We start from the raw sequence: 27,595 nt of genomic DNA on the forward strand, positions 1-27,595 counted from the left end.
CAGGTCATGATCTCACAGTTTATGAGATTAAGCCCTGCATTGGGCTCTGTGTTGACAGCGTGGAGCCTGCGTGGGATTCTCTCTCTCTCTCTCTCTCTCTCTCTCTGCCCCTCCCTCCCCTCTTTATTTCAAAATAAATAAACTTAAAAAAAGTTTTAAAAAGTCATTAGAGAGACAGGGAGAATTCTCTGTGCCTTCCCCTCAATTTTTCTGTGAACCTTAAACTGCTCTTAAAAAAAACAGCCTTAACAGTAAATTTTTAAGTTATTAGACTCATGGAAAGTGTAATAGTGTGATTCTCTTAAGCAAATATACCAGTGTCATGTTTTGCTTACTTGATAGTTCAGTTCACTCAGCAAGCATTTATTAAGCATCTTACTGTGTCTCAAAAGATACAACGTGAATAAAGATATAAATAAATTTGAGTTCTAAACAATGCCACTTCATTGTTTACACCCTCACGTGGCATATTGGTTTGCTATAGTTTTGATTATTACAAGGAGCAGGGCTCAAGGAGAAGGGGTCCCAGGCTGAATTTTTCCTGACTATGAAAGGAAGCAGTGGCCCATGTGCTATTTGCCTTCTCTCCTTCTACGTAAAGTTAAAGTCACTTGAAATTCTCTCCTATATGACCCTACATTTGCTGCCTTAGAGCCTTGGTTTATCCATGTATTAAAGTGGGTACAAGTTTATATCTGAGTTACTAAATTCTGTTTTCAGATAACTGAGGGGTTTTTTTTTTAACGTTGCTAGTGGATTCAGGGGGAAGCTATAAATATTACATTTTAGCATGTTGAGGGTGAAGGCTTGAGCAGCTTACCTCAGGACAGTGGCTCAAAGCAAAACTTCTGGAACTTGAATGCTGGGAGATACTCTGATATGTTCAATTTGGCAGTTGCCTGTTCTTGTCCATAAATCTGCTTTTGGTGACAAGCAGTTTCTGCATTTCTGAGTTATTCTTATCACACCCGTCCTGGTGGGTGTCACTTAACTACACCCGTGGTACTGATGACTGTCTACACATGGCACCTCATAAGTTTTATAGTGGCAGATTACTTTCATTTTAAGTCAGTTCAGCAAGCTCGAGTTCCCACAAAGGATCGGGCACTGATTTACGCACCAGGTATGCAACGATAAGGACAGCACAGTCTAATAGAGGCCATAGACACATGAGAAAATACATAGAACGTAAACTAATAAGCATAGTTACAAGGGACGGAGTTGGCACTGAGAAGGAATTATTAACTGTGTAGGAGAAGAGGAGGAAGAAGCTGAAGGGGAAGAGGACAAAGGGGAAGAGAGCCAAATCCTTCTTCCATAGTAGGAAGTCAGTGAATAAATTTGAAGTTGGATAATCTAGAAATAGTGGTAGGAAGTCAGTGAATAAATTTGAAGTTGGATAATCTAGAAATAGTGGTAGCAGCATGTTTATAAGCAAGATGGAGATAAATGGCAAAAGAAAAGTGAAAAGGGCTGTATCTGAGAAACAGGTATCTCAGTAGGGAAAAAATAGGCCTATTATTTTTCATGTGAACCTTGTAGTACTCTGACTCTTGAAAACTATATGCATATTGTTACTTTGTTAACAACTAAAAAAATTTTTTAAATCCTAATTACTTTTTTAGGCCAACTGAAGTGAGGCCATTTCCACGTATCCTATGCTATAAGTAGACAACACACCCCCTTCCTTTAAAGTCACACAGAAGTTCTTTAAATTCCTTATACAACATTGACCATATTCTGGCAGTAGAGTATTTGTTTACTTTTCCCTCTGCTAGATTATTAGGTTTTTGAAAGCAGGAACTGTGCATCTCAAAATCTTCCTCAGTGTTTATTAGCTCCCTTACTTGGAGTTGGCATAACTGAATCGAGGATTTAGCCATGTTGTTTGTTAGCTAGCTCCCACTTTGGGTTCTTGGTACCATGAAAATTCAAATGTTCTAACAAATATATAGAGGTGCCAGCTGCTAAGCATTATTTATATCTTTTTTTGCAAGTGTAATTTATCTAGTGCTCTTAAATCTGATTCAATGGATTTTGGTAGAATACTCTATTTAAGAGCACGTTCTGGGGGCGCTTGGGTGGCTTGGTTGGTCAAGCATCGCACTCTTGGTTTCAGCTCAGGTCATGATCTCATGGGTTTGTGAGTTCGAGCCCCACATTGGGCTCAGCACTGGGCATGGAGCCTGCTTGGGATTCTATTTCTCCCCCTCTGCCCTCTGCCCCAATTGTGTGCTCATTCTTTCCCTCAAAATAAATAAATAAACTTTTTTTTTAAGAGCACATTCTGGATTACTGATGATTAGAATTTTTGTTTCTTGAAAATTAGAAGCTAGTTTCTAATTTGGATAGCTACTGGTATTGGAAAGATTTATTTCTGTTATTTATTTCTTTATTTATTTCCCACAAGAACTCCTTTTATTTGATTCCAAGAGGACTGGTATTGAGTGCATTTGATACTTTGCCATATTAGGGGATTAGTTGTTTTAATATTTTAATCCCATGGTGATCAAACAGAGTAATAAAAGTAGATTGCTCTTGAGGGAGCATTTGGTCTGCCCTTCTGGCTGTCTCCTCAGGCCTAGAGAATGTCCAAGCTGTTCTAGGCAGATGGTAGGGAAGGTTTTCTGTTAAAACACAGCCCCATTTCCACACTCACCCCCACTTAAAGCAATATATACTTCCCCAGCGTCACCAAGTTCTTTCAAGAGTCCAGTTGGTAAATCCAAACTCCTCTGTTTAATTCAGCCATATTTTTAGTCACTTTTCTCCTTATAAGGTGGGGTTTTTAAAATTTTTTTAAATGTTTATTTTTTGAGAGAGAGACAGAAAGGGCACATGAGCGGGGGAAGAGCAGAGACAGGGAGACAGAGAATCCGAAGCAGGCTCCACACTGATAGCAGAGAGCCCGATGTGGAGCTTGAACTCACAAACTGTGAGATCATGACCTGCGCTGAAGTGGGATGCTTAACCAACTGAGCCACCCAGGTTCCCCTAAAGATGTTTTAAATACTATTTCAAGATGTTCTTTAGCCCTATGGCTCTTGGTATGTTTTCCTTAGGTTGATTAGGCCTGATTTTATATTTACAGAAATAGTATATTTTTATAAGTCAAAAAGTAATGCAAATAATTCCCCAAACCATTTGGCTGCTATTCAGTGTGGTAGAAGTGAGTAAAGAGTGTTCCTTATATTGCAAAACTGTGTTAAGATAGTATTAAATTATCTAAAAGTAAAAAGTCAGTAATTTGTAATGCCATTTAGTTAAAAAATAAAACCCAGTTTTTAAATTTAAGTTTTTAATTTTAAAACCTTCCTGGAGTTTCTGGATGAAGTTAACCAACTTTCCTAAAATTCCAAATCTTCAAGGGTATCTAATTTGGAGGAAACAAATGATTACATTTTCCTGAACGGTTAAATTCCCCGCGTGGCCCTGGGCACACCTTCCTTGTACCTGGAACTGTGCTGGCTGGAGTTGTGAGGCTTTCTTCTGCCTGGACTCTGCCCCATACATACATAGCTCAGGGCTCATCCAGAGACTTGAAGTTGTGACTCCCCGCTCTAAATTTTAAGCCTCCCCGTGTGGCACTAACTGGGAATTTCCCTCAGGTAAAAAGCTGGAAGAAATGGAAAACTCGCCCAGTACCGTTCCTGCCTTGCCCGTGTTGACTCTCCTCCAATATCTGCCTGTCTTTAGTCACTCTCCAGTGCGCTCTACTAATTACTTTTGGTGTTCTGTCCAGAATGTATAACTGGTACCTGTGAACTTCTCGGCCATTATAAGAGGCAGAACTCATCTCTTGTCTCATTTTAGTGGATATTACAAGTCACAGGGAGAGTTAGAACTAACTCTCAGATTTTAAGAGGTGAAAGTATAGATTTTGCTCTTGAGTATGCCCGCGTTCACTTTTTTGGCCTTTTAAGTAGTACCGTGTTGTGCCAAAGTTACTATAAACATTGGCACTGAAGTCAAATGGCAGTACTTAGTAAAAAGATGATTATCTGTATAATTCAGAATATTTCTATTAAGATTAATATTGAAATGAAAACACAAGAGCTCTGTATACTTAAAGAGAACTCCTAGATGGATCCCCAAGAATATGTCCCCAAATTTGCACATCCCGGTTGTGAAACATTGCTGGCTATCCTCCAAAGCAGAGCCTCTGACTTTTGCTATTCTCCAGTTTAAAAATCCTTCCATGAGAGGCATTCTCATAAATTGCTGGTGGGAATATAAATTGATCTAATCTTTATGAAGACAATTTGGCCACATTTTTCAAAATTACTAATACATTTAGCCATGACTTAGCAATTTCATTTTGGAATTTTACCCTGTAGATGCACTTGTACACGTAAGAATGGACATTTGCATAATGTTCTTCATTGCCACATTGTTTAGAATAACAAAAGATGATGGGGTGCCTGGGTGGCTCAGTCGGTTAAGGGTGTGAATTTAGCTCAGGTCATGATCTCATGGTTCTGAGTTGAGCCCTGTATGGGGCTCTCTGCTGTTAGATTGGAGCCCTCTGTTTCCCGCTCTACCTGTCTCTCCCCAACTTGTGCTCAGGCAACCGTGTGTGTCTCTCTCTCAAAAATAAATAAATGTTAAAAAATAAGAATAACAAAAGATGAGACTCTGTCTATTATTAGGAAATAATTAATGTTTACTGTGTATTAAGAGACTACAGTTAAATTAGAAAATAATTTTAACAACAAAATATTTTTAACAGAAATGATAAGGAAAATATAAAAATTTATGGGATATAGCATAATCTGTGTCAAGAGGAAAATTTATAGCCTTAAAAACCTTCTGTTAGAAAAGAAAAAAACATGAAAATCAGCGATTTAAATGTCTATCTTGGAAAGTTAGAAAGAGAAAAGCAAATTAAATACAACGATAGTGGAAAGCAGGGAATAATAATATAGGAGAATTTCTTGAAATCGAAAACATACAGTAGAAAGAATAACACTAAAAAAAATTTTTTTAAGCACTATAAAATTGACTCCTGGCAAGGCTGATCAAGAAAAAAAGAAGGCCCATATTGCCAATATCAGGAATGAAAAAGTGGACATTACTACAGATTCTATAGTCACTAAAAGGACAAAAAAGGACATTAATATAATTCTTCCAGAGCATAGAAAAGGGGATACTTCTGGGCTTGTTTTATGAAACCAGTATAACTCTGATATCAAAACCTGAACCAAGGATATTATAAGAAAGGAAAATTTACAGGCAAATTTCTTCCATGATTATAAATCTAAGACTAACCCAGCAATATATAAAAAACATATCAGATTGCATACCAAGAACATATATTCCACAAATGAAAGTTTTGTTTAACATTCAAAACTGGTCAAAAAAAAAACCATTCAAAAAACAATTTAATTCATCACATTAACAGAATAAAGGAAGAAATTATAAAAACATGTCAATAGATGGAAACAATTGATGAAGTGTTAACTGTCATTCATGATAACAAAGAAAACACTTTTAGCAAACTGGAAATAGAAGGGGATTTCTTTAATCTTACTAATGGTATCTACAAAAAAATCTTCAGTAAATGTCACACTTAATGGTAAACTATTGAATGTTTCCCCCATGAAAGATGAGAAATGAGAGGTGCCTGGGTGGCTCATTCGAGTAAGCGTCTGACTTCAGCTCAGGTCATGATCTTACCGTTTGTGAGTTTGAGACCCACATCAGGCTCTGTGCTGAAAGCTCAGAATCTGTGACTCTTTCTCTGTTCCCTCCCCACTCATGCTCTGTCTCAGTCTCTCAAAAAATAAACATTAAAAAAGTTTTTTTTTTAAAAGAAAGAGGAGAAATGAATGACAAGGGAACTCGTTATTACCAGCTCCAGTCAGTGTTGTCAGTATTGACTAGAGTATTACCAGCTCTAGTGACAAGAAAAAGGAATCAACAGTGTAAATATAGAAAAGGTAAAAAAAAAAAAAAAAAAGTCATTATTTGTGTTAATTCCTCTTCCTACCTGCAAATTAAGGTTGTAAGTTTGCTTGGTGGATGTAGACCTTCAGTCCTCATAATATAAATGGCTGTTTCATACAATAGGTACCTAAAGAGACTTCTCAGACAAGGCAAGAGGCTAGGAAAAGCTACTTCACAAACTGACTTAAAAAAAAAATAATCTCCCTTTCAAACCCACTTTAAGTAGAGATAGTGGCTTGAGACAGGGGAGTTTGGCCTTTTGCAGCCAAGGACAAAGATGTAGCAGATGAGACAATGTGAGTTTAGCATTGTATGGTGAACACTGCCAACATTTTTCCATAGAAATATGTTTGCCTAGTGGCTAAATTCTGTAGGATTCCATGTCCACTGCAGGTGGGTCAGTCTATCAGAACAGCCTGAGGAGCTTGTACAGCCTATGTAACTTTCCCCCATAGGGATCTGCATTCTTAGTTAAAATGGGGAGAAGAAGGGACGCCTGGGTGGCTCAGTCGGTTAGGCTTCTAACTTCGGCTCAGGTCACGATCTCGCAGTTTGTGTGTTGAAGCCCTGCGTCGAGCTCTGTGCTGACAGCTCAGAGCGGGGAGCCTGCTTCAGATTCTGTGTGTATGTCTCTCTCTGCCTCTCCCCTGCTCGTTCTCTGTCTGTCTGTCTGTCTCTCTCAAAAATAAATAAATCTTAGAGAAAGTTTTTTTTTTAATGGGGAGAGGAAAAGAGGAGACATTAAAATTCTTGGAATATTATTTCTACTTTGAGAATTTCTTATAATTCAAAGAGTAGAGAGTTACCCTTTGAAGAAATGGAAAGACGAACTTGTTTAAATAGCCAAGGAACTGACCCCTCATTTGAAATTTTATCTCCATGTCTCTGCTCCTCTGAGTATTTATTTCATTATTGATATTAAAAGAATCTTTAGAATCTCTGTCAGGAATTCACCTCTGTAATACTTGGTAACAACATTTATGTTTTTACATGACTGGCTTGAGGCTGACTTCATATTGCCTCACTGGTATAGAAACACACACGCATACACTGTATGTATAGAGTATTACGCTGTGTGAAAAATGTGTAGAGTATTACGCGTATAAAAATAGTCATGGAGGGGTGCCTGGGTAGCTTGGTTGGTTAAGTGTCCAACTCTTGGTTTCAGCTCAGGTCATGATTTTCCTGTTCGTGGGATTGGGCCCTGCATTGGGCTCTGCACTGGCAGCATGGAGCCTGCTTAGGATTCTCTCTCTCTCCCCCTCTCTCTGCCCCTGCCCTACTCGCGCTATTTCTATCTCCCTCAAAACAAATAAACTTTAAAAAAGAAAAGAAAAGAAAATAGTCACGAACTGTCAAACTCTTATAGCAACTTTGGGTCCAGTTTAATCACTACAACTATTGCTGAAGCCAGAGAGCTGGAAAACACAGCTACTTGCCATGAGTGGTCTGGCCTTTAATGACCCCACCACCATCAGTACCAATACCAAGTTATGCCACTCCCCTGTGCCCAGTAGTGCGCATGTGTAACAACTTTGTAAGGTAAATCATACTGTTAACCCCATTTTACAGATGGAGGGACCAGATCGTACAGAGGTTAGGCAATTTTCCCCAGGTCACATAGCTGGCAAGTGCTGTTGAGCCAGAATTCAGCCCCCGGCCATCTATCCCAGAGTCTATACCCTTAGTCAGTATGCCACACTACCTTCTGGGATTATTTTAATTGGGCCCAAAGAACAAAGATTCTCCATATATTAAAAACAAACAAAACAAAACAAAAAAGCTGTACCGTTTGTGGAAGGGGATCTCGGCCCTGAAGTCTCAGTCTCTTACTTTAGTGAGGCATATGAGAACATGAGAGTGCAGAAGTAAAAATTTTAATTTGAAAGAGATCTTTCAATTACTCAGCAGTATAACCACTGAAAGGGCTAAGAAATACAAGCCTATGGGATGATTTTATGTGGCATAAGTATTTCAAGTATTTTTTCCTCTTTAAAAGTTCTAACGTTCTTTAATGCATCTTTTTGTTCAAAGCAAAATAAATGCTTTGAAATGTTCTTTCAAAGCAAAAGAAAATGTAATTCTGGTAGGGGATTTTATAGTAGCAAGCTGAAGCTTGAAGTTTCTGGACCTCAGAATCTCCTACCCCATTAAAATATTTAATAGACCAAAACCCTTCTATATGACTGCTTTAGAGCAACATAGTACTATCCTTGGAGGAACAGAAAGGTGACTAAGGTTGGGAAAGTTATTTTCTGTGTAAATAAAACTATATTTTGGCTTTGAAAGTAAAATTTTTAATCAAGACTGTGATTTCCTGAAACTTATTTTTTTTTTAAGTTTATTTATTTTGAGAGAGACAGAGACAGCATGAGTCAGGGAGGGGCAGAGAGAAGGAGAGAGAGAGAATCCCAAGCACAGAGACAGCACAGAGCCTGACTCGGGGCTTGAACCCATGAGCTGAGAGATCATGAGCCAAAATCAAGAGTCAGATGCTTAACTGACTGAGCCACCCAGGCACCCTGCACTGCCTGTTTTTTAAATAAAATTTTATTTGATCATAACTATACCCCTATACCCATTTATTTCTATATTGCCTAAGGCAACGTTCACACTACAAAGCAGAGTTGAATAGTTGCAACAGGTACCATATAGCCTGCAAAGTCCAAATATTTTCTATCTGGCTGTTTAAAGAAAAGTTTGCAGGGGCACCTGGATGGTTCAGTCAGTTTAAGAGCCTGACTCTTGGTTTCAGCTCAGGTCATGATCTCATGGTTTGAGTTCAAGCCCTGCATTGGGCTCTGTGCTGACAGTGCAGAGCCTGCTTGGGATTCTCTCTTTCTCCTTCTCTCTCTGCCCCTCCTTCACTTGTGCACGCATACACATGCTCTCTATCTCTGTCAAAATAAATAAACTTAAAAAAAAAAAGAAAAAGTTTGCAGACCTGACCTAGAGAATTGACAGACAAGAGCTGATGGCTGAATTAGTTACATATTCAGAGAAAACAATATGATTGCTCAATTCAGGGAGAACAAAAATTGAGCAGGAAAGGAATAGTAGCCTTGATTTACTACATGGTTTAGCTTTGAATATATGTACCTGATTATAACAATGTAAACTTCTAATACTGTGCTAATTAAAATTACGCACACTGCACTGGGAAGATGGGAAGGACATGAATGTGTGGTGGGAAAAGAAAGGAGCTTGATCTTCATCTTCCATAGGGGAGGTCAGTAGATAGGCCCTCAAACTGAAGAAACATGGTGATAAATATCAAGGTAATTGGTTAAAAGAGGTAAAAATCGATTCCTCTGGGGAGAGAGAAACAAAGGGCAGAGGGACAGGGACTGCTATTTTTCATACAAACAAACTTTTTGCAGACTTTTAAGACTGGGTACCTTTATGCTTTTGATTTAAAAAAATAAAATCAAATAAAGAGGGGCCCCTGTGTGGCTCGTTGGTTCACTGTCTGACTCTTGGTCTCAGCTCAGGTCATCATCCAGGGTCATGGAATCCAGCCCTGCGTGGGCTCTGTGCTGAGCCTGGAGCCTGCTTGAGATTCTCTCTCTCTCTCTCTCTCTCTCTCTCTCTCTCTCTCTCTCTCCCTCCCTCCCTCCCTCCCTCGCTCCCCCACCCCACTTGCATGTGTACACATGCACGCTCTCTCTCAATAAATAAAATTTGAAGAAATTTAAAAGAAGAACCCCCTACCAAGAAATAGCAAAACAAAACAAAACAAAAAAAAAACTTTTCAGAGTCAGCAAATGTATAGTATTTACCCAGCTACCCTTTTCGATCCCCCATCCAGCAGCTATAGGTCACTAGTCATCCCAGTCTGTTTCCTGTTGAGGTGGGACGCGTTCACAGAATCTTCACATTTGTGCTCCAGTAAGAGGTGGCCCTTCTCAGGACACCAGTATCTGTGCTCTAATTAGTGAAAAGGCACCAATTTAGGCAGATTCTGTCTGGTTCACAGACATCTCCTCCCAAAGAACATGGCCAAGATGCATTATTCGGCATTCGGCCTAGCATCCGACTGCTCTAAATGTGTCCTAAAATAGCTACACTTGAAAACTTCATCTGTTCTGAATACCGTTTCTTCTTAAACCCACAGAGGAAGACAGGCATTTCTCAATAATTATTTATAGATACTGGATAACTTACTAATATTTTTTCATCTTCTGGTGCTGGACCTAACATATGATAGGCTAGTGAATGAATGAATGAATGAATGAATGAGTGAACATCTGTTGTGTAATCAACAAAATTTTAAAAACCAAGATGATCTGAGAAGCGGCAAAAACAAAGGCCATTCCATAACTTTCTTCAGCATTTCAGTGACCAAAGCTAAGTTGTGTTTCTGAATGATTTCGATTCCTGAATTAAAGTAGTTTTTGCTTTTTTTCTAACTCTTCATAGGATCTTTCCAATTAAAGATGTACCCCTGGAGACTGATGGCCTCTCTGACTGGCTCTATCAACGTTTTATTGAAAAAGAGGAACTCTTATCACATTTTTATGAAACAGGTACAGAGTATCCTATTACATAGGTTTCTGAAGTTAGTGGTAGTTCCAAAGATGTACTTTGGGGGAGATAACCATTTTTTCCATTCTTCAGATACCCTAAAGGAATCAAAGGATTTCTACAGTTAAGAATTTCAGCTTAGAATATTCATAAGAACAATGTTAGTGTTAAATGTATTCAGGCTTTTACTTCATCAGGCAATATGCAGATCAAATGATGAGTAAACTATATAAATGGAACTAATGCAGGAGGGTACCAGTATGCAAAAGACTATATACATATACAGTTACACGGTTTTTTTTTTTTTTTTTTTTTTTTTTTTTTTAATTTTTTTTTTTTTTTTCAACGTTTTTTTTATTTATTTTTGGGACAGAGAGAGACAGAGCATGAATGGGGGAGGGGCAGAGAGAGAGGGAGACACAGAATCGGAAACAGGCTCCAGGCTCCGAGCCATCAGCCCAGAGCCTGACGCGGGGCTCGAACTCACGGACCGCGAGATCGTGACCTGGCTGAAGTCGGACGCCCAACCGACTGCGCCACCCAGGCGCCCCTTACACGGCTGTTTTATGAAATAGTAAATAACATTTATGATTTGGAATTGTACTTACTTGATTGTTTAAATAATGCCATCATCTTGCAGTCGTTTGAGATCGTTTTGAACTGCATTTTTATGCGTGGTTATTCTTTTCTTTACATATTAGATATGTAGTAGATAATACATATTAGATAAATCTTACTTTTTAAGTTTTATACTTATATTTTTCTTATACTCAACCTTACACTTTTCTCCTTGGGAGAAAAACGTCAATTTATCGTAAGGTCCCTTATCTGTACTTAATATTCTCTACCTTCTGTGAAAACTACAATGCGGTAAAAGGAAGGGAGGGGAAGGGAGGAGGAGAGAGGGAGAAAGAAAGGAACTTAGGAAAGAAGAAAATTGGTAGAATGCTAGGCATTACCAAAGTGCTTTCACAAATAACTAAGTATATTGTACACTTAATTTCTAGAACTTACAATAAGAAGGGGAATAAAAAGGAAGAGAAGGTTGTTTTAAGTTTGATGATGGCTATGAGATTTTAGATGAACAGAAAGTGCTATATTCTTCCCACTTAGATTTTTTTGGTTCAGAATTAATGTTCCTCTTAAATCAGACTGTCAAAGGCCTGATGGTGGGCAAAAGCTGATACTGTTAATTACCGTTAATGCCTTTGTTTTTGTGTTTAGGGTTTTTTTTTTTCACTTTACCCACAACAGGATTCCTTCCTGATCCTAACATTCCGACTCTGGGGCTGTGGACTAGTACATATTCTATGACAGGGGTTGGACGCTGTGCATGTCTTTAGAATTCTTAGTAAGACCCATTGAACAAGACATCCTTCTGCACCACGTACAATCTTTGGTCTTACTCTCAAAATTTCTTTAAAGATAAAACAGGATAGATGTGTAAGAAGGCACAAGGTGATTAAGAGAAGAGAGTATCTCTTCTTTTTCAATCTTTATGTCTTGCTTTATGATATTTAGGCAAAATTACAGCAACAATAATGGAAGTCTTTTTTTTTAAGAAAGCTATTTGTATAATAGACCTTGCAACTTGGAAGTGTTCTCTGTAAATTGCTTGTGAGAAGCAAATCCCCACATGAATCAGCTTACCCAAAGGGATTATCAGCAAGGACAAAGACTATTTGAAATGCTGAAGTGTTATCAAGATGACCTTAGGTACTATTGCTCCGAAGTAGTCTAGCCTTCCCTTCCAGAAAAGAATTTAAAGACATCTGTTTACTTTGTGTTTCTTTTTATATTATTAACATATATTTCATAAATAATATTGCCTTTTGAAAATAATATGTGATTTACCACTGCTTTTTGCAAAAACATTTAACTTGTAAATAGAGGAATTAGTGTAAGTTATGTTATTTCAGAAAATATTTAATATCAACTTGATACATCCTGTGTCCTGGCTGCCATGGAGATCTGTAGGGTTCCAGTGGAAACAAGGCAGCCAGAGTGCCTGCTCTCATGCAGTTTATATTCCAGAAGGAGACAGACAATAAACAAGTCTGTAGCAAAAAGAAAAGATAGATCTGGATCATTACAGATCATGGAGAGTGCCGAGAAGGAAATAAACATAGTGATGAGCGTGATGTCCTTGGGGCGGGGGAGGGAGATGGATGGTGTTTTTTCTGATATTGGAAGAATGCAGTTAAACCTGCTATTCACTGAGATGAGGAGAAGCATATCAGGTGGGGAAAATAAATGCAAATGTTCAGAGGCAGGAAAGGGGTCAGCAGTTTGAAAATTGTTATTTCAAATGAGATCTCTCTTCAGGAAAAAGGGAAGTCGCAGAATGCTTTAAAAAACCAACAACAGAAATTCTAGTTAAACTAATGTTCAGCTTTTGTTCGGGAGACCTACCACCACAGTAAAACAAATTAATATTTCTATCTTGTCTTTTAGGGGCTTTTCCACCTCCCAAGGGCCATAAGGAAGCTGTTTCCAGGGAGATGACCCTCAGCAATATGTGGATATTTCTCATACAGTCCTTTGCATTTTTGTCAGGCTATATGTGGTATAAGATCATTCAGTATTTTTACCATTGCCTGTTTTAGGAATTGACTGGGACTTGTCAAGGTCACCAGAGGAGTTCAGACTTTCATAAGTGTGCATTATTTTACATGTGCAAATCAGAATATAAAAAAAAAAAGCAAAGGAAATTCAATGGATGGATTAATATTTATCCCCCTTCGGGATATTTTAAAACTCTACTAAAATGAGGATCAGTAATATAATGACCTGCTAATATGTTTTAAGGACTTTTCATGTTTTCAAAAGATACACTCTACCACACACTTAAACGAACATCCCACTCGGAGAAGAGGAAATCATAAAACCATCCTAGAAGACTATCTGAGAGAAATGCTGTTGCCACTAGATGTACTTGGTAATCTAGTTCAAGCTCAGAAAGTTGTGTCCGTTCCTCTTAGCTCGTAGTGTCTGTTAGGGCAGTGCTGCAGAGCACCGTCATTTCCACCGACCCTAGCCGTGTCCCCAGGAGCGTCGAGGCAGGGGAGCCATTGGCACCCTCTGAAGAGTTGTTCCCCAGGGGTTTGCAGTGGCACTCCAGTGTCAGGCATTCGCATGGGGGGAAAGCAGGGCCCACTGGACACATTCTGGTACTAGAATGTGTTTCTAAAAAAGGCTAGCTCAGTCCAATATCGTGTTTACAGGCGCTAGTGCTTTCCCTTGTATGAGGGGGTCACTTGATTTCTCTTTTTGTACAGAAGGCATATCATAGATTGATAATTGTCTTTTACAAAATGCACTTTTATCAGATGCATATATAGCAGAGGATTAGTAATATAGCCTGAAAACAAACGTAAGCCTAATCCGTGAGTGGAATTCTCGAGAGGCTGTGTTGTCTCTGCACGTGTACCTGGACCCTGACGCTCTGGAGAGGCTTCCGTCCAGCTCCGAGGCTTTTGTCTCCCGTTTTGGGGTATTAGCACCAAGTTTGCTCGGGGGCAGCTGAAACCAACGTTGTAAAGCATTTAAATGATCCATTTGAGGTGAAAAGGGGGTTCGATCAGAAAAATAGGAGCTAGAGCCAGACACGGGCTCAAAATGGTGACAAGCTGTCACACGGCACCCCTGAACCTATACTCTGTCGTCACGTCACGTTGCTGCCCATGTCAGGGTGGTGTGACCAGGATTCAGACCAGCACAAAAGGCTTCCCCTGTCTCTTCCAGTTGCTTTTAAGGAGAATAAAGTCAAGTGTCTATTTCTAGAGAAGATTTTTTTCCTACTATGTTCATGTGATTTATACCTCATAGTAGAACCAGACTCTTCCCACAAAGTGCTGGGACTGCATCGACTCTTCCCGTGCATTCCCAGTGTTGAGACAGAGCGTGTGTTTTAGTTTGGGACTGTAGGACTATTAAGATCTGAGTAAGTCAGTGGTAGTTTTCTGTGATACGAGCATTGTAGATTCCCGTGTTGTCGCTAATCATTCAAATGGCAATTTTGAGAAGTAGGCCAGAAAATAAAAATAAAGGCTAATGTTTTCTATTTTTAAATAAACCAAAAAAGGAAACTGAAAAGATGTGAATTTTCTCCCAGTTATGTGGGAAGGTAAAGCAACACCAAATAAAAGTCCACAGCAGCTTCATCTTTAGGTTAATTCCGTGCATATATGAAAGAGAATAATGTGTTAATGAAATACCTCATTGCATATTATGCCACTACTGGTAAAATGCAGAAGACGGTGTTAATGTGTTTGCTTTGGTAGTGCTTGTGATCAGATGCGATTTTTTTTTTTTTTTTTGAAATCCAGGCATTTTATTGTGTGCTTTACAGTGACAGTGAGTAGGTGAAATCAATCTCAATTAAGAGGCATGGATGACAATAGGAAGCCAAAGAGAAGCTTAATGATGCTTCTGTTTGAGGCCCAGCAAACACTGCTAGATTACAGGATGAATTGAAATTGTTCATTTGAGAGATTAGTCAGCCATCTGGGGGATAAGTTGCTCACTGTCAGGGATGGCATGCACAGTCCTAGCTAAACAGACCTTTTCCTCATTGCTAAAGCAAGCCACAGGGAGGAGTGGCCAGTTCTCCTACCAGAAAAAAAAAAAAAAAAAGAGAGAGAGAGAGAAATGCATACGTGCATACATAGATGCAATTTAGAGCCACTATCGCCATCACTGTGCTCCAAAGGAACGTGATACTGTTAATATACTGTACACATTAAACCAACTATTCTATAAGATGCTTTACTTTTCAAGCACAGAGTCATTTCAACAGACTCTAGAGTGACAAATACCAATAGATACGTGAGTTCATTTTGAAAATAGACCTGTGGGTTGTAAATAGATCCGTAGTTGATCTGTGTATCCCTCTTTGATTGCTTATCAATGTGTTCTCTTTCTTCTGTTTGCAAAATACGTTCATTTGAGAGCATCGATAGTGCTCTCCTTACCAGTAACTGGAGTTCTCCTGCTCGCACTAGGGAATGCGAAGAGAGAATCAGTGTTCTTATATGGCAAATCAGGGAAGCGGCAATACGCCACTGTACAGAACTGAATAAAAATTCCCAGTTTGTACTTTCTGCGCAAAGTGAGGTGAAAGGTTTAGAGACTGTATGTTTTGTTAAGGGGGAAAAAATTAAACTGTGCCAGTTTTATACCGGTAGCTTGTAGAATCTCAGCACTTCTTGATCTCAGTTGATCTGACTAGATTCCTGTGGCAGAGAGGGTTGAGAACTCCCTACTGGATCCTGGTCTCAACAAGTCACAGCAGTGGAGCACCTGCTTGGCCATGGGCCAAGAGCAGGTGCAGTGAATACAGAAGTGACCACACTGGCAGTTCACTCTTAACTTCAGAAACCATTATTGGTGTTGAAATGTACAGATACGATGGAGAAAGCTATGCACCAGTGGAAGGTAAAGAAAAACTATAGAATGGAAAATGATGTTTTGGGGTGGGCAAATAAGTTGAGAATCTAAATAGATTTTTTAAAGATAGCTCTGAGTTCAGATCTGTCATAATATTAAGTAGTTTTTAATATTACAATCAACTGTTAATTTCCCACTATAAAGGAACTAGAGGTTACTGGATAATTAATCCAATAATATGTCATAGTTAGCCAAAAATCTAGTGTGTATTTACGAGTTTGAGTTTTTTTCTCATCAAACTTTTTTTTTCTTCTGGGGATGCTTGTTAATGAAAAAAAAAGATTTCAGTTGTTTATTAGTTTCTCTCATTTATTTGTGACTGTGTTAATGAGTAGCGAAAAGATTTGGGAAGACCGCTGCAAAAAGAGGGAACACAAAAGCCTAAGTAATCCATGGGCTAGAAAAGGAATCCCTGAATAATCAGGAGTTGGCAGTATTGCGATTATACTCAAGCCTTTTATGAAAATGAAATGTTAAATCACCCAATGTAAACCTCACATCATCCTAGTGTTAATATCGTTCGCATTGATGTTAAGAATGCCTCTTCATTCTTTGCTCATGTTATTCACTTCTTGTGGATTTGTCTTTAGTAATGTTTTTGACAATCACTTCCCTAAAGACTCTTCTGAACTAGCAGGACCTGGTTATAATCATAGAAAGTAGTCTTTAATCATGGACAGTCTTATTGGATTCTTTTTATATTTAAGAAAATTTTATTTGCGCTGCTGACTAGGAAGAGTTCGTCATTTTCTTCATTACAAAGGACTTCACTCCAGAGTTACCATTACGAGCAGGTCCCCTTGGGTCCATAAAGATGAATAAAAATGGTTAGTCTCATTTTTTGCCATGGACTGCTGTGAACCTTACGTCTGTTAATGTGAAAGGCAAAGTCAAAAGCGGCACTGGGCAGCAGGTATACTGGTTTATTTTATGAGGGGGTGGAGTCTAATACGTTTGGGACCAAAACCACCTAAATTGGACATTTCTAGATCACAAAGGGGCCGGGTGTCCTCTGGAGCGGTCACTGGTTGGTGCTTTATTGCAATCATTTTGCATTGATCCTCAACAATTAGGAACCGGACCCTGGGAATAAGCTGAGGGTGCTGAACTGTTGGGGAGGGTGACTGTAGCCATATGGAAGAAAAATATTGGTTTTTCTGCAGAATTTCCATTTGAGGATTTTTACATTTAATACTTTTTAGAACAGTTGAAAGAGTGAAAAGTTTTTAAGTGTATTCTGGTTGCAAAGTGTGCACACATATTTCAAATGGCTTTATTTTTATTGTGTAGAACTGTTGAACACATGACTGAGGCACAAGTTCTTTCCACGGGAGGAGTCTGCATTTTACAGTAACTTCTGTGGTGACTGGGTAATGACACAGTTGTACATTGACCTGCCATTGTTACATTAAGTGCTTTCATTTTCGTCACAGTTATTGCAAAGTCATATTTATTTTATACAGGTGGATTTTAGTTTTCCTGATGCCATATGTTTACTTCTGCTTGTTGACCTGTTTTTCTTTCTTCATGTATCTGCATGTTGTAATGTATTATAAGAATGAATGTAAAGGCTGTGGCAACTGTAATTAATTTTTGTAAAGGGCTGGTCACACGTGGATCTGGGTTATGAGTGCATACGGGATTATTTTAGTAACCAGATCACCTTTTGAGAAATTTAGATGTGAACACCAAAAGAAACATTTTCTCGACAACAACAACAACAAAAATGAATAGCTGGTTCTATTTTTTTTTAACCTAGAAAAATAAAGTTGATTTTTTTCAAGTAAAGTGCTTTTACTTCTTAGTGGTGGGGATGGGGTGTTTGTGTGTTTCTGGAGATGCTTTGGCATTAACATCTGTGGACATGTACTTAGAGCACATCATGGCAGCTGGATGCTGAGGGCAAACCGAAAAACCAAATGAAAAACGGTGTACTTCCTTCTTTGGTTTTAACCTGTTTCCTCCACTCCTTCCCCATTTTTCCCCATGGTATGGTGGAGATACTGGTATATTGTTGGTATCTTGGTAACTGTTCACCAGTCCGCTCTCCTGGAAAAAAAAAATGATGCATGTAAAGTATACATACATTTGCTATAAATTTTCCTGATAGCAAGGACATATAACACAATTAACAGAAAATAATAAAATATACTTTATTGTCAGCTCCATATGGCCAAGTGATTCTCCCAGGATGCTTTAACTGATTTTGCCGAACTCTTGTAGCCTACCTATGATTTGAAAAATGGAATAACATCCTAATTCACCTACTTCTCAAATTGATTGTCACTCAATCTGATATGTGATCTGTGAAACTATTTCTTACCCTTGTACAAATTTCACTCGTTAGGTGAACCACTTTGAGCTCCAGCACCAATTATAGGCTTATATAATTTTAATAACAGCTGTTTAACAACTGCTGGCAAAACACTAAAATCTAACAATCGGCTGTAGCGGCAGGAGCCGGCAGGAGCTGTCTGCAGCATACCACTGGCCTGTCTTTCGGTTTAACTGTTAGTATTGAATAAACTCCTCACAGTTGAGCTACTCACTGCTCTAAGGAAATTCCTATCACTGACCCTTGCAGGGGCTTTAAAAGGTGGAGAAGCATTAACATCAGTCCTACAGAGCATGCTTTTGATTGGAAGAATTTGACAAATGCAAACTTTTTCCTGAAGTGCATGGGAAGCTTGCATTTTTCAAAAGCTGGTTCTATGCTTTCCAGTCTCAAAGCTAAGTAGACCGATAGAAATCTCTCTTAGATTTTGTTTTTAACCTTCAAAACCTTTATTGTTCAGGTGTTTGTTTGTAGAATATGTTTGATCCCACTGAAAACAATTTAAATGTATTAAAAAATATACAATCTACCAAATAAGTTAAAATGTTGCAGTTCAGTCTACCTCTTCTTCTGTTTGGATTCAGGCTGCTGTTTTGAGTTGAGGTTGCATTTTTTCCCCCTAGAAGTTGCTTCTGTCCAAGATGAAGAACAAATTGGGGGCAGAAGACTGAAAGCAGATTTGAAGCACTCAGAGATTGCTGACCAGCCCTATTTCTCATGAGTTTTGGGGGGGGGGGGGGCGGCAGAGGGGAAGAAGCCATTGTTTTAAATTTCCACTTAATATGAAAATGTTTGTTTTTAAAATGTTTCTTCCTGCTGGAAAAAATGTATTTTTAAAAGGAAAAACATCCTCTTTTGGCTATAAGAAAAAGTCAGCTGTATGAGCAGGTGTGACCGTATCATAACATGCTGATATATAAATCAATAAATTTTTACCTCTCAGGACTGGTATAACCTTCTTATTAACTCCTAGAGGCATGAGAAACATGAAGTGTCAATAATCCAGATCACATGTAAACAACACACACGAAGGGAGGAGGGTTGGCTAGCCACTAGAAGTGAGACAGGTTCTTTTAATAATCAGAAAAATACTCTTAATTAGGTATGATCAAACCCATTTTGCAAAGGAAGAGATTGGAACAATGTTTTTTGCTAGGCAACATGAGCGTATCACAAAGGTCATTTCTGAGTTTTCCCCTGGAAGGTTTCTGGTGCCTCCCCTCGGAGTACTTTCTGACTTTTAGGGGTGAGATTCGCTCTAGAGATGGTGGTAAAGCTCTCACCATTTATTTACCGGGCCCAAGAGAGAACCCTGGGCCGTCTTCACAATTATAGCTGTCGTCTTCGTGGTGTCATTGAGAAATCATGGGGCTGAGAGGCCTCCCCAGATTATCGATTGTGGCATCTTCAGGCCTGTGTTTCATTTTTCATGCAAAACTGCCTGACACAGGTCTTGTCTTCCGTTTTTTACCAGTTAACACTGTATCCAGATCAGGGCACCTAGAAGTGGAGAAATCAGAAGAGTTAGAGTACTAGGAAGAGGAACTCAGGAGTGATAGAAGACAGGGAGTGCAAAGGCTGCTCTCTAAACAAGGTACACACACCACTGACCCACGAGGACCCCAGGGGGTACTCCAACACGGCAGTGTTCGGGAAATCCACTCCTGTAAGATCTCTGTCCTAAGACTGCGTCTTCAGGGTTCACCTGTGAAGGGTCCCACTTGCCATTTCAGATACTCTGCCCTCTTGGCAGAAGAAAAGCCTGCCTCTGAGCCATTAGGCATCTCCAGGATGTTAAACAAAGAGACAATTCAAAATATTGGTGACAAGGAGCCTCTTTTAATCAAGGCATCTAGAGCCCACAATAGGGCTTTTATCTTTCCTTCGAATGTACACATTTCAGTTAGGACAAAGGATGGCATTGGAAATGAGGCATCTGGGCCTGTCTGTGTTGGATGTATTGAACTCTGACATGTTTAGTGTGGGACAGTGGGAGCAATGGTACCTTGGGGCTCCAAAAAGCACAAGAAGTAGAAGCCAACCAAGACTTCCTTTGGCTTAGATCCAGTACTGGCAAAATGTCACTTTGGTTAAAGTGAGTCACAGGGCCAATGTTAATAAACATTAATTATTTTTTTAATGTTTATTTATATTTGAAAGAGAGAGAGAGAGACAAAGTGCAAGTGGGGGAGGGGCAGAGAGAGAGGGAGACACAGAATCTGAAGCAGGCTCCAGGCTCTGAGCTGTCAGCACAGAGCCCGACGCGGGGCTCAAACCCACAGATTGCGAGATCATGACCTGAGCCGAAGTCGGGTGCCTAACCAACTGAGCCACCCAGGCACCCCAAAGTGAGTCACAGGGCCAACCCAGATTCAATGTGAGAGAGTCTACAAAAGGGTCTAAATACCAGGAGTCATGGTTCATTGGGAGCCATCTTTGAAGTCCAGCTATCACAGTAAACAATTCCTCAGCTATTGGAATAAAGACCACTAGCTGGGTCTAGAATTCTCACACTTTAACAAGTTTGCCCATAATTTCAATAGTTGGAAGTTTTTTGAATTTCTGAGTACTTTAAGAGGATTAGATACGTTGGTCCATCACTCATTCATGTAAATCACATTAATCAAAAGGACACATATCCAAAGAATGGAGGTTTTGTTGGGGAGTAACCTTTATATTATTTTCAGTGTTGATTGATGCATAACTCATTGGCCCTTAGCATTTCAGAGCTAGCAGGAACTTTAGACATCACCTTGTTTTTTTGAGCCAGTGGATTTCATTCTGGTGCAATTGGGCCCCTTGCATCAAATGGCTACTTAACAGAATCACAGGGACTAAAACCAGGTTTCCATTCAAATATTTCCCCCAAACAGCAGATTGCCTCTGTTTGGGTTTTTGTTTTGAGTAAATAAGAGTTAAATCTAAAGGATTAAGTACACTTCTTAAAGGGGTAATAGATTCAAAAGCTTCTGTAATTTCCTTTTCCTCGATTTTAAACATAATAGTTCCCAAGTCCTAGATTATTTTTTATAACTGTTCCCTCAGCTGTTGCAGAGATACAATTAGCCACTAAAAAAGTCTGAAATCCATGCTTCTTATCTTTTTGGAGGTGGAAATGAAATGTATTTTGTTTTTATCTCTGCCCTGTACAGTAGAAGATAAAGAGAATGGCTGACTTGAGACTGAAGTAGGGACAGATTTCAATCTCATAACAGTTTCTTTCATTTCTGAAATCTGGGTATGACGCCAGCAGCAGGTAATACACTCAGGGCCACCACTGCCTCTAGTGTCCCTCCATCATGGCAGCTGCTGGGTTCCAGGGCCTGTCCAAGAAGAGCCCACAGAAGGGCAGCAACACCCAGGACTCAGCCCATGAGCTTAAATCGTAACCCCTTTGATATGTTTCTTTCCTCTAAACCTCACTCTCCTCGAGTGTTAAATGGGAAACTTTCAAAGAGTTCTTTTCAGTATTACATGAGATCTTTTCCGTGAAGCACATTGTATCAAATGCTCAGTAATGGAAGCTGTTTTATCTCACCCCAATTGGGTTTAACAAAGTATGGAAATTATGCCTGTGGGCCACATGACCTGTTTTGGCTCCTAAGAATTTTATCACTATCACATAGGCTGTAATGCCCGCCATCCCGTTTTCTGAGCCCTAGGTCATTTGGGTTTCCACGATAAACTGAAACGCAGTCAACACGGCCAAGCTCCTAACCTCACCTAGTCAGACTATATACCTCATTATTTAAGGCTCCCGACAGCAACAAAGAGCTTTGAGGTCGGAGAGCAAATTAGGAAGGTAAGGAGAGTAGGGCATAAAGAGGAAATACGATCTGCTCGACAGAAGACATTACATAGTCTTCGTAGAGACCTATTTTTTGCTTCTGAGACATGATGTCACTTGTGGTGAAGACCTTGAACTAATTATCAAAAGGGAAGAAAATATAATTTCTAGTAGTTGGAAGCTATCCACCAGCCCATAGTTGTCTATGTATATTTCATATGATCCTAAAATAGAAAGGCCTGTGCTGAAGGCATTCTGATGATTCAGGAAACCACAGTAATTTTGAAAATGTTTTCCTTTCTAGTTGCAGAAGACTCTGAAGTTTATATCTTGATAATTGACATTTTATCCTCCAGTCCTAAGTGCCATGTACTCAATCCTTAGGGATTTGGGTACCAGCAGACAGTGGGCATATTAGAATCAGTGCTGTTTTTGGTTATTGAGGTATTATGGTAGACGACAGAGTTTCCTCTACGTGGAACTGGGACAGGTACACAACAGAGGATCCTCTATGTGGAACTGGGATGGCAGGCATGGGTCTGAGGGCTAGCTCCACTGGGGGTGGGGGTGGGAGGTGATAAGAAGGTGATGTTTCAAAGCCTGATCTTTCTCTAAGAGCCCCAGCCTGATGCCCATCAGGCTGTCCAGCCCACCATCCAAGAAATTCTTCAGGGTATCAACCCCAGGAAGCAGTCATTCCATGAGAGAGAGAGAGAGGATGATGGGCAAAGGTGCGATTACAGAACAGATCTCCTGGAGGAGATTTGGAAATACTTAGAAGCCATTGTCTGGTGAGAAGCTTGGCATGAACAATGACTCATAGAGATGCACCTGTGCCTGCCCAGGCATGACAGGGCTCAGAGCAGTCCTAGGCTGACCTATACTGAAGGTAAGCTGGCTTTGGTTTCCTAAAGGGTTACTTAAAAAGGCAACGGATTGAATGAGTTAATAAATGTAGAATTTATGAGTCAGTTTCTCCTTGAGGGCAGAGAAATGGAATAGTTGATTGCTCAGCCTTCAGACACTGTTCCATGTAAGATCAGGCATAGTAATTGGAATAAACTGGAGTTATGTCTGAATAATGGGAAAACCTGGTGTGTCAGGATGAGCACTGACTCAGACTGACTTACTCATTATTGAAAGAGGAAGGAAAGGAATGACAAGAGGACTACCTTACCAGCCCCACTGGTAGTGACCTAACCATGGGAGTAGATTCTAACACAGAGAAACCAGTCCAGGCAGAATGCCCCATGGGTTTCCCATTTGGAAGGCATTCATGGTTGGGTTGGGGTGGTGAGGAGTGGGAGTGTTGGCTGTAGAACATAGGTACAAAGAGTCTGAAAACTACAGACAAGAAGGAAATGAACAGACAAGACTTTCTTTTTCTTTCTTTTTTTTTTTTCCAGAAGCTTGGGAAATAGGAAAGTGGTAAATCTACTGAGCAAGTGAGAAGCAACAAGTGTATCCTTCCAGGAGCCCCTGTAGCACCCTGTCACAGACATCTGGTAGGACAGGTGTGTGCTAACTGCCAGGTCCTCATGGTGAGGCTTTCTCTACCTGAGTTGCTCCTCCTGTGGGGTCTGGTCAACACTTGTACCTTACCGGGAAGACAGCAAGCCGAGGACACCCCTTCCTGCCCACTCAGGCGCCAGGTACTGGGGACCTCCACTCTCAGACAATTCCTTGCCCTACCCATCCCCTCTAGTGGCTGCCCTCCAAATGGGAAGGCACTGGTGAAGTGCTCTGGATCTCTTCATTCAACATATTTCCACAATCAGCGGCGGGACAAAACCACATGGGTCTAGAAGCTTCCATCTCATTCCTTGCCTGGCACTTTTTAAAGTGTGTGTTCTACCTTGTGTGATTGACTCTTTGGCTGTTTGAGGTCGTTGTGTTTTTGTTTTGTGTTTCAATTTCTGCGTTATTTTTTTGGGCAATAAGGGAGGGAGATTCTGTGATCCTGTTTTATCCATCTTTAAACAAAAGTCGAATACATTTAAAACAAGATTCAGTTCCTCAAAAGGCTGCTTAACTCATGCCATTCTCATGACTGTTATTCAAAGCACAGCACATGTGAAAAAAAGATATTACAATATATTACCTATGGCTCAGGTGAAAAATAATTTTAGTACAAAAATAATTAAGGTGTTCTTCTTTCTCTTTCGATAGGCTGAAAGACTTCCTAGATGAAGTGAGATTTCAATCACTGATAGAAGGAAGGGGGGAGGCTGAATGGGGGCAGCCAGGGCTGCTAATCTGGAAATTATCATTTCCCCAATTTCTCTTCCTTAGAAAATGCCTGTCACACAGAGGGTTGGTGACAACCCAGTGAGATAGTCCTTGTGAAAGGGTTCAGAGAACTTTAAACACTCCACAGAATGAGAAGCAGTTACAATTAGATTCAACAATGAAACGGATCCTTTCTTGTTGCTGAAAGAATTCACAAAGAAGCTGGGTGAGCCTGTGCCAGGGTGGGTGGAGGAACCCAACTCTGGGTGAGGGTTGGACCAGCTGGTCCCTGTGGCCTTCCCCACCATGAGCCATTGTCAGTCACAAGGACTCTGATAAAAGTTCCACTGTGCCTGCATCTTCTGCTGCCTTCAGAGGAGACAAGAAGCCATGAACTCAGTTTGGCCAGAGGACAGGGTTTATTTTGCTCTCATCACTCACAGAGACCTCTCTCCAAGATCTGAGCCACAAGGCGGGACCAGCTACATAGTTTGTAGGACTCCAGGGCAAAATGAAAATGTAGAGCCCCTGGTTCAAAAAGTTTAAGAGTTTCAAGATGGCAACTGCAGAGCATTAAAACGGGCAGGTCACACGTTTATGAAGTCAGCCCCGCCAAGAGGACCACCAAGGAGGAAATGAGGAATGGGGAGGAGCCAGGCCCCTGAGGGTCCTCAGTGTTCCAGCTCTGTTCCTCCTCCCAAGCCACTGCACAAGGGACTTTTATGGAAGAGGAGATAAGAGCAGCAAACACAAATACCATTTCTAGTGTGCCAGGCAATCCTCTAAGTGCTTTATACACACCTCGTGTAGCTAACTTTCACAACAACCTTATGAGGTTTCTTTTACAGATATGTAAATGAAATGACACATAGAGTTTAGGTGACTTGCCCAAGATCACATTGCTGAAGGTGGCAGAGCCAGGATTCAGATGCAGGGTGTCTGGCCTCAGAGTCTTGTCCTCTTAGCCACTGTGATTTACTCTTTTTCTTTTTCTTTTCTTTTTTTTTTAAGTTTATTTTGTGAGACAGAGAGAGAGAGAGAAAGAGAGCCAGCAGGGGAGAGGCAGAGAGGGGGAGAGAGAGAATCCCAAGCAGGCTCCACGCTGTCAACACAGAGCCTGATGTGGGGCTTGAACTCATGAACCGTGAGATCATGACCTGAGCCCAAGTCAAGAGTTGGATGCTTAACCAACTGAGCCATCCAGGAGCCCCTGATTTACTCTTTTTCCAGGGGCTTCTGTTTAATTGCTCAGAGAAGGGAACAGTGGCAGAGGGAACAGGTACCAGAATGTAAATGGATCTCCAGGTGGTAGCCTCTTCTTTATTGCCCTTAGTAAGACCACACCAACCCACCTACGAGGGGGTAAGGCTGCTGGGAGATACAACAGGCTGGGTAGGCAGAAATGATCATGTACCTTGTCCAAGTGACAGGTGTCTTAGTTTGGTTCACTCTAAAGCAAAGCCTGAGGTAAGGACTTGGGTGCAGATGATTTATTTGGGAGATGATTCCCAGAATAAGTCGGGGATCAGACAGCATTTAGAGGAAAGAAAAAGGAACAAGGAAATGTGAATATGGGAGCATTGTTGCTGCTGCCATTGTAGGCAACCAGAGCTCAGTTCTGCAGGAAGCCGGGCATTCACCCACCACCTCCTGTCCCCCTTTGATTAGGGGCTGCCCCTGTGGCCATTAACTTCCCCAAATTTCTGGGCTGTCCCTGAAGTGGGTGGGAGAGGTTTTCTTGGCCCTGGAGAAGCCCCAAGGCCAAAAGCAAAAAGATTCAGGGAGTGTGCTTGAGCTGGGATGTGCCCAAGGTGAGTGTGAGTCCCATCACAAGGGCAGCTGAAGACAGTGGGCCAAGGGAATGTAGGGAGGAACACCCAACACGTCTGTCCAGGAACCACCAGATTTCACTAGCCGCCGGCTCTCAATGGAGAATGGGAGCAGGGAGTGGCAAGAATATATGTGGGCAAAATGTCATTTCCATTGTTCTCCTGTGGATCTCTATGTCTGCTCACTGGCTGCTGTTGTTCATTCTTTGAGCAACCTGCTTCCTCAGCTCCAGAGCACAGGAGATGGGATAGCAGGCAAGGGCCAGTCAGCTGTTGTTTACTGAGTGTGCTTACTAAATGGGCTGCCAAAGGGCTGAGGGACAGGGAAGGACCCAGGCTCTGTCACCCTACAGCAGCATGTTGACACTCCCTGGAGGGCATCATAGAGATTGACTGTGGCTATGATGCAGGGCTCCAGGGGAGTGGCTAATCCCTACAGGTGTTGGGACAGGAGCCACAAAGCCCAGGGAAGGACTCCAATAAAGCTTCCCCGCTGGCCTGAGAACTCTGGAGATTCCGCCACCCTGCTCTCAATCCACTCCTGCATATAGGCTCTCTGGGGCTCCACCTGGCTGCTGGCCTGAGGCTGGCCTGGGCTCAGCCAGCCTGCTCTGAGCCTCTTGCCACCCCCTCCCTTCCTACCCTAAGACCCTCTTCACTTGGGCACATTTGCTTTGACACCACTTTCTAAGCCCTAGCTGCTCTCTGCATTGTTCTGAGAAACTAGTTGGCATTTTGACCAGCCCAGAACCTGGGAGCTGAGGGGCAGGTTTACGATGTTAGTCTGCAAGGGGACAGAATCCAGGCCTGGGAAATAGAAATCTCAGGGGAAGGTCACAGCTCAGCTTCTTTCTAGCCAGCGAGGTCACATTTCCTCAGTTTCCACATGTACAACACTAATCAGCCTTGCCACATCCACCTCACAGGGTCGCTGAGATACCAGATGGAATGTCTGTGAGCAAAATTTTCAAACCAACAGAGTCTTATGTAAATGTAACTTGTAATAACCATTGTTTGCTGCCCTGTGCCTGACATCCCATTAGACCGAATTCCTCTGCTCTCTTCCTGGCACACACAGGGGCCTTTGTTATTTGGAACTTGGGAGGTTGGCAAATTCCTGCTTGTCTGGAATCCAAACAGGCCAGTTGTGAGTTGTCTTGGGGTTGTCGTGCCCTGGAAGAGCCACTCGGTCAGGGGCCAGAGCCAGGAATTCCCCCTCCAGACCCAACTGCTAGGAGCTCCATGGCCTTAGGCAAGCGCCTTGATTTCCTAGAGCCCTGTGTGATTCATCTGACAAAGGGAGTTATTGCCCCGGTCTGGCCTGTCTGCCTCCTGGTCTCTCAAGAGGGTCAAGATGGATTACAGGGGTCTAGGCAAGGGTGTGCGAAATGCTCCTGTGCTGTGTAAATGCTGGGGATTGTTCCTGGAAAAAGGGCTTTCTGACTTGATTCCACAACACGCATCCACCCATCAGGCCTAGTGTGAACTTAGAGGCAC

General features: G+C 41.0%; 1 protein-coding gene across 3 annotated transcripts in view; it reads left to right on the forward strand.

The window, feature by feature from the left end:
* The window catches only part of LPGAT1 (lysophosphatidylglycerol acyltransferase 1), a 91,169-nt gene that overhangs the window by 57,565 nt on the left and 6,009 nt on the right, over positions 1-27,595 (forward strand). For 2 of the 3 annotated variants that reach the window (XM_030302240.1, XM_030302241.1), the window contains 2 exons: positions 10,366-10,472; positions 12,925-19,195. In XM_030302240.1, the coding sequence (XP_030158100.1) occupies positions 10,366-10,472; positions 12,925-13,076 (259 nt within the window). In that variant the 3' untranslated portion in view covers positions 13,077-19,195. Of the gene's footprint in view, positions 1-10,365; positions 10,473-12,924; positions 19,196-19,727; positions 19,848-23,446; positions 23,693-27,595 lie in introns of those variants that run through there. The other variant, XR_003965866.1, reaches the window with a different exon arrangement.

The sequence above is a fragment of the Lynx canadensis genome, chromosome F1, assembly GCF_007474595.2.
Source record: "Lynx canadensis isolate LIC74 chromosome F1, mLynCan4.pri.v2, whole genome shotgun sequence".
In the NCBI taxonomy this organism is placed as follows: domain Eukaryota; kingdom Metazoa; phylum Chordata; class Mammalia; order Carnivora; family Felidae; genus Lynx; species Lynx canadensis.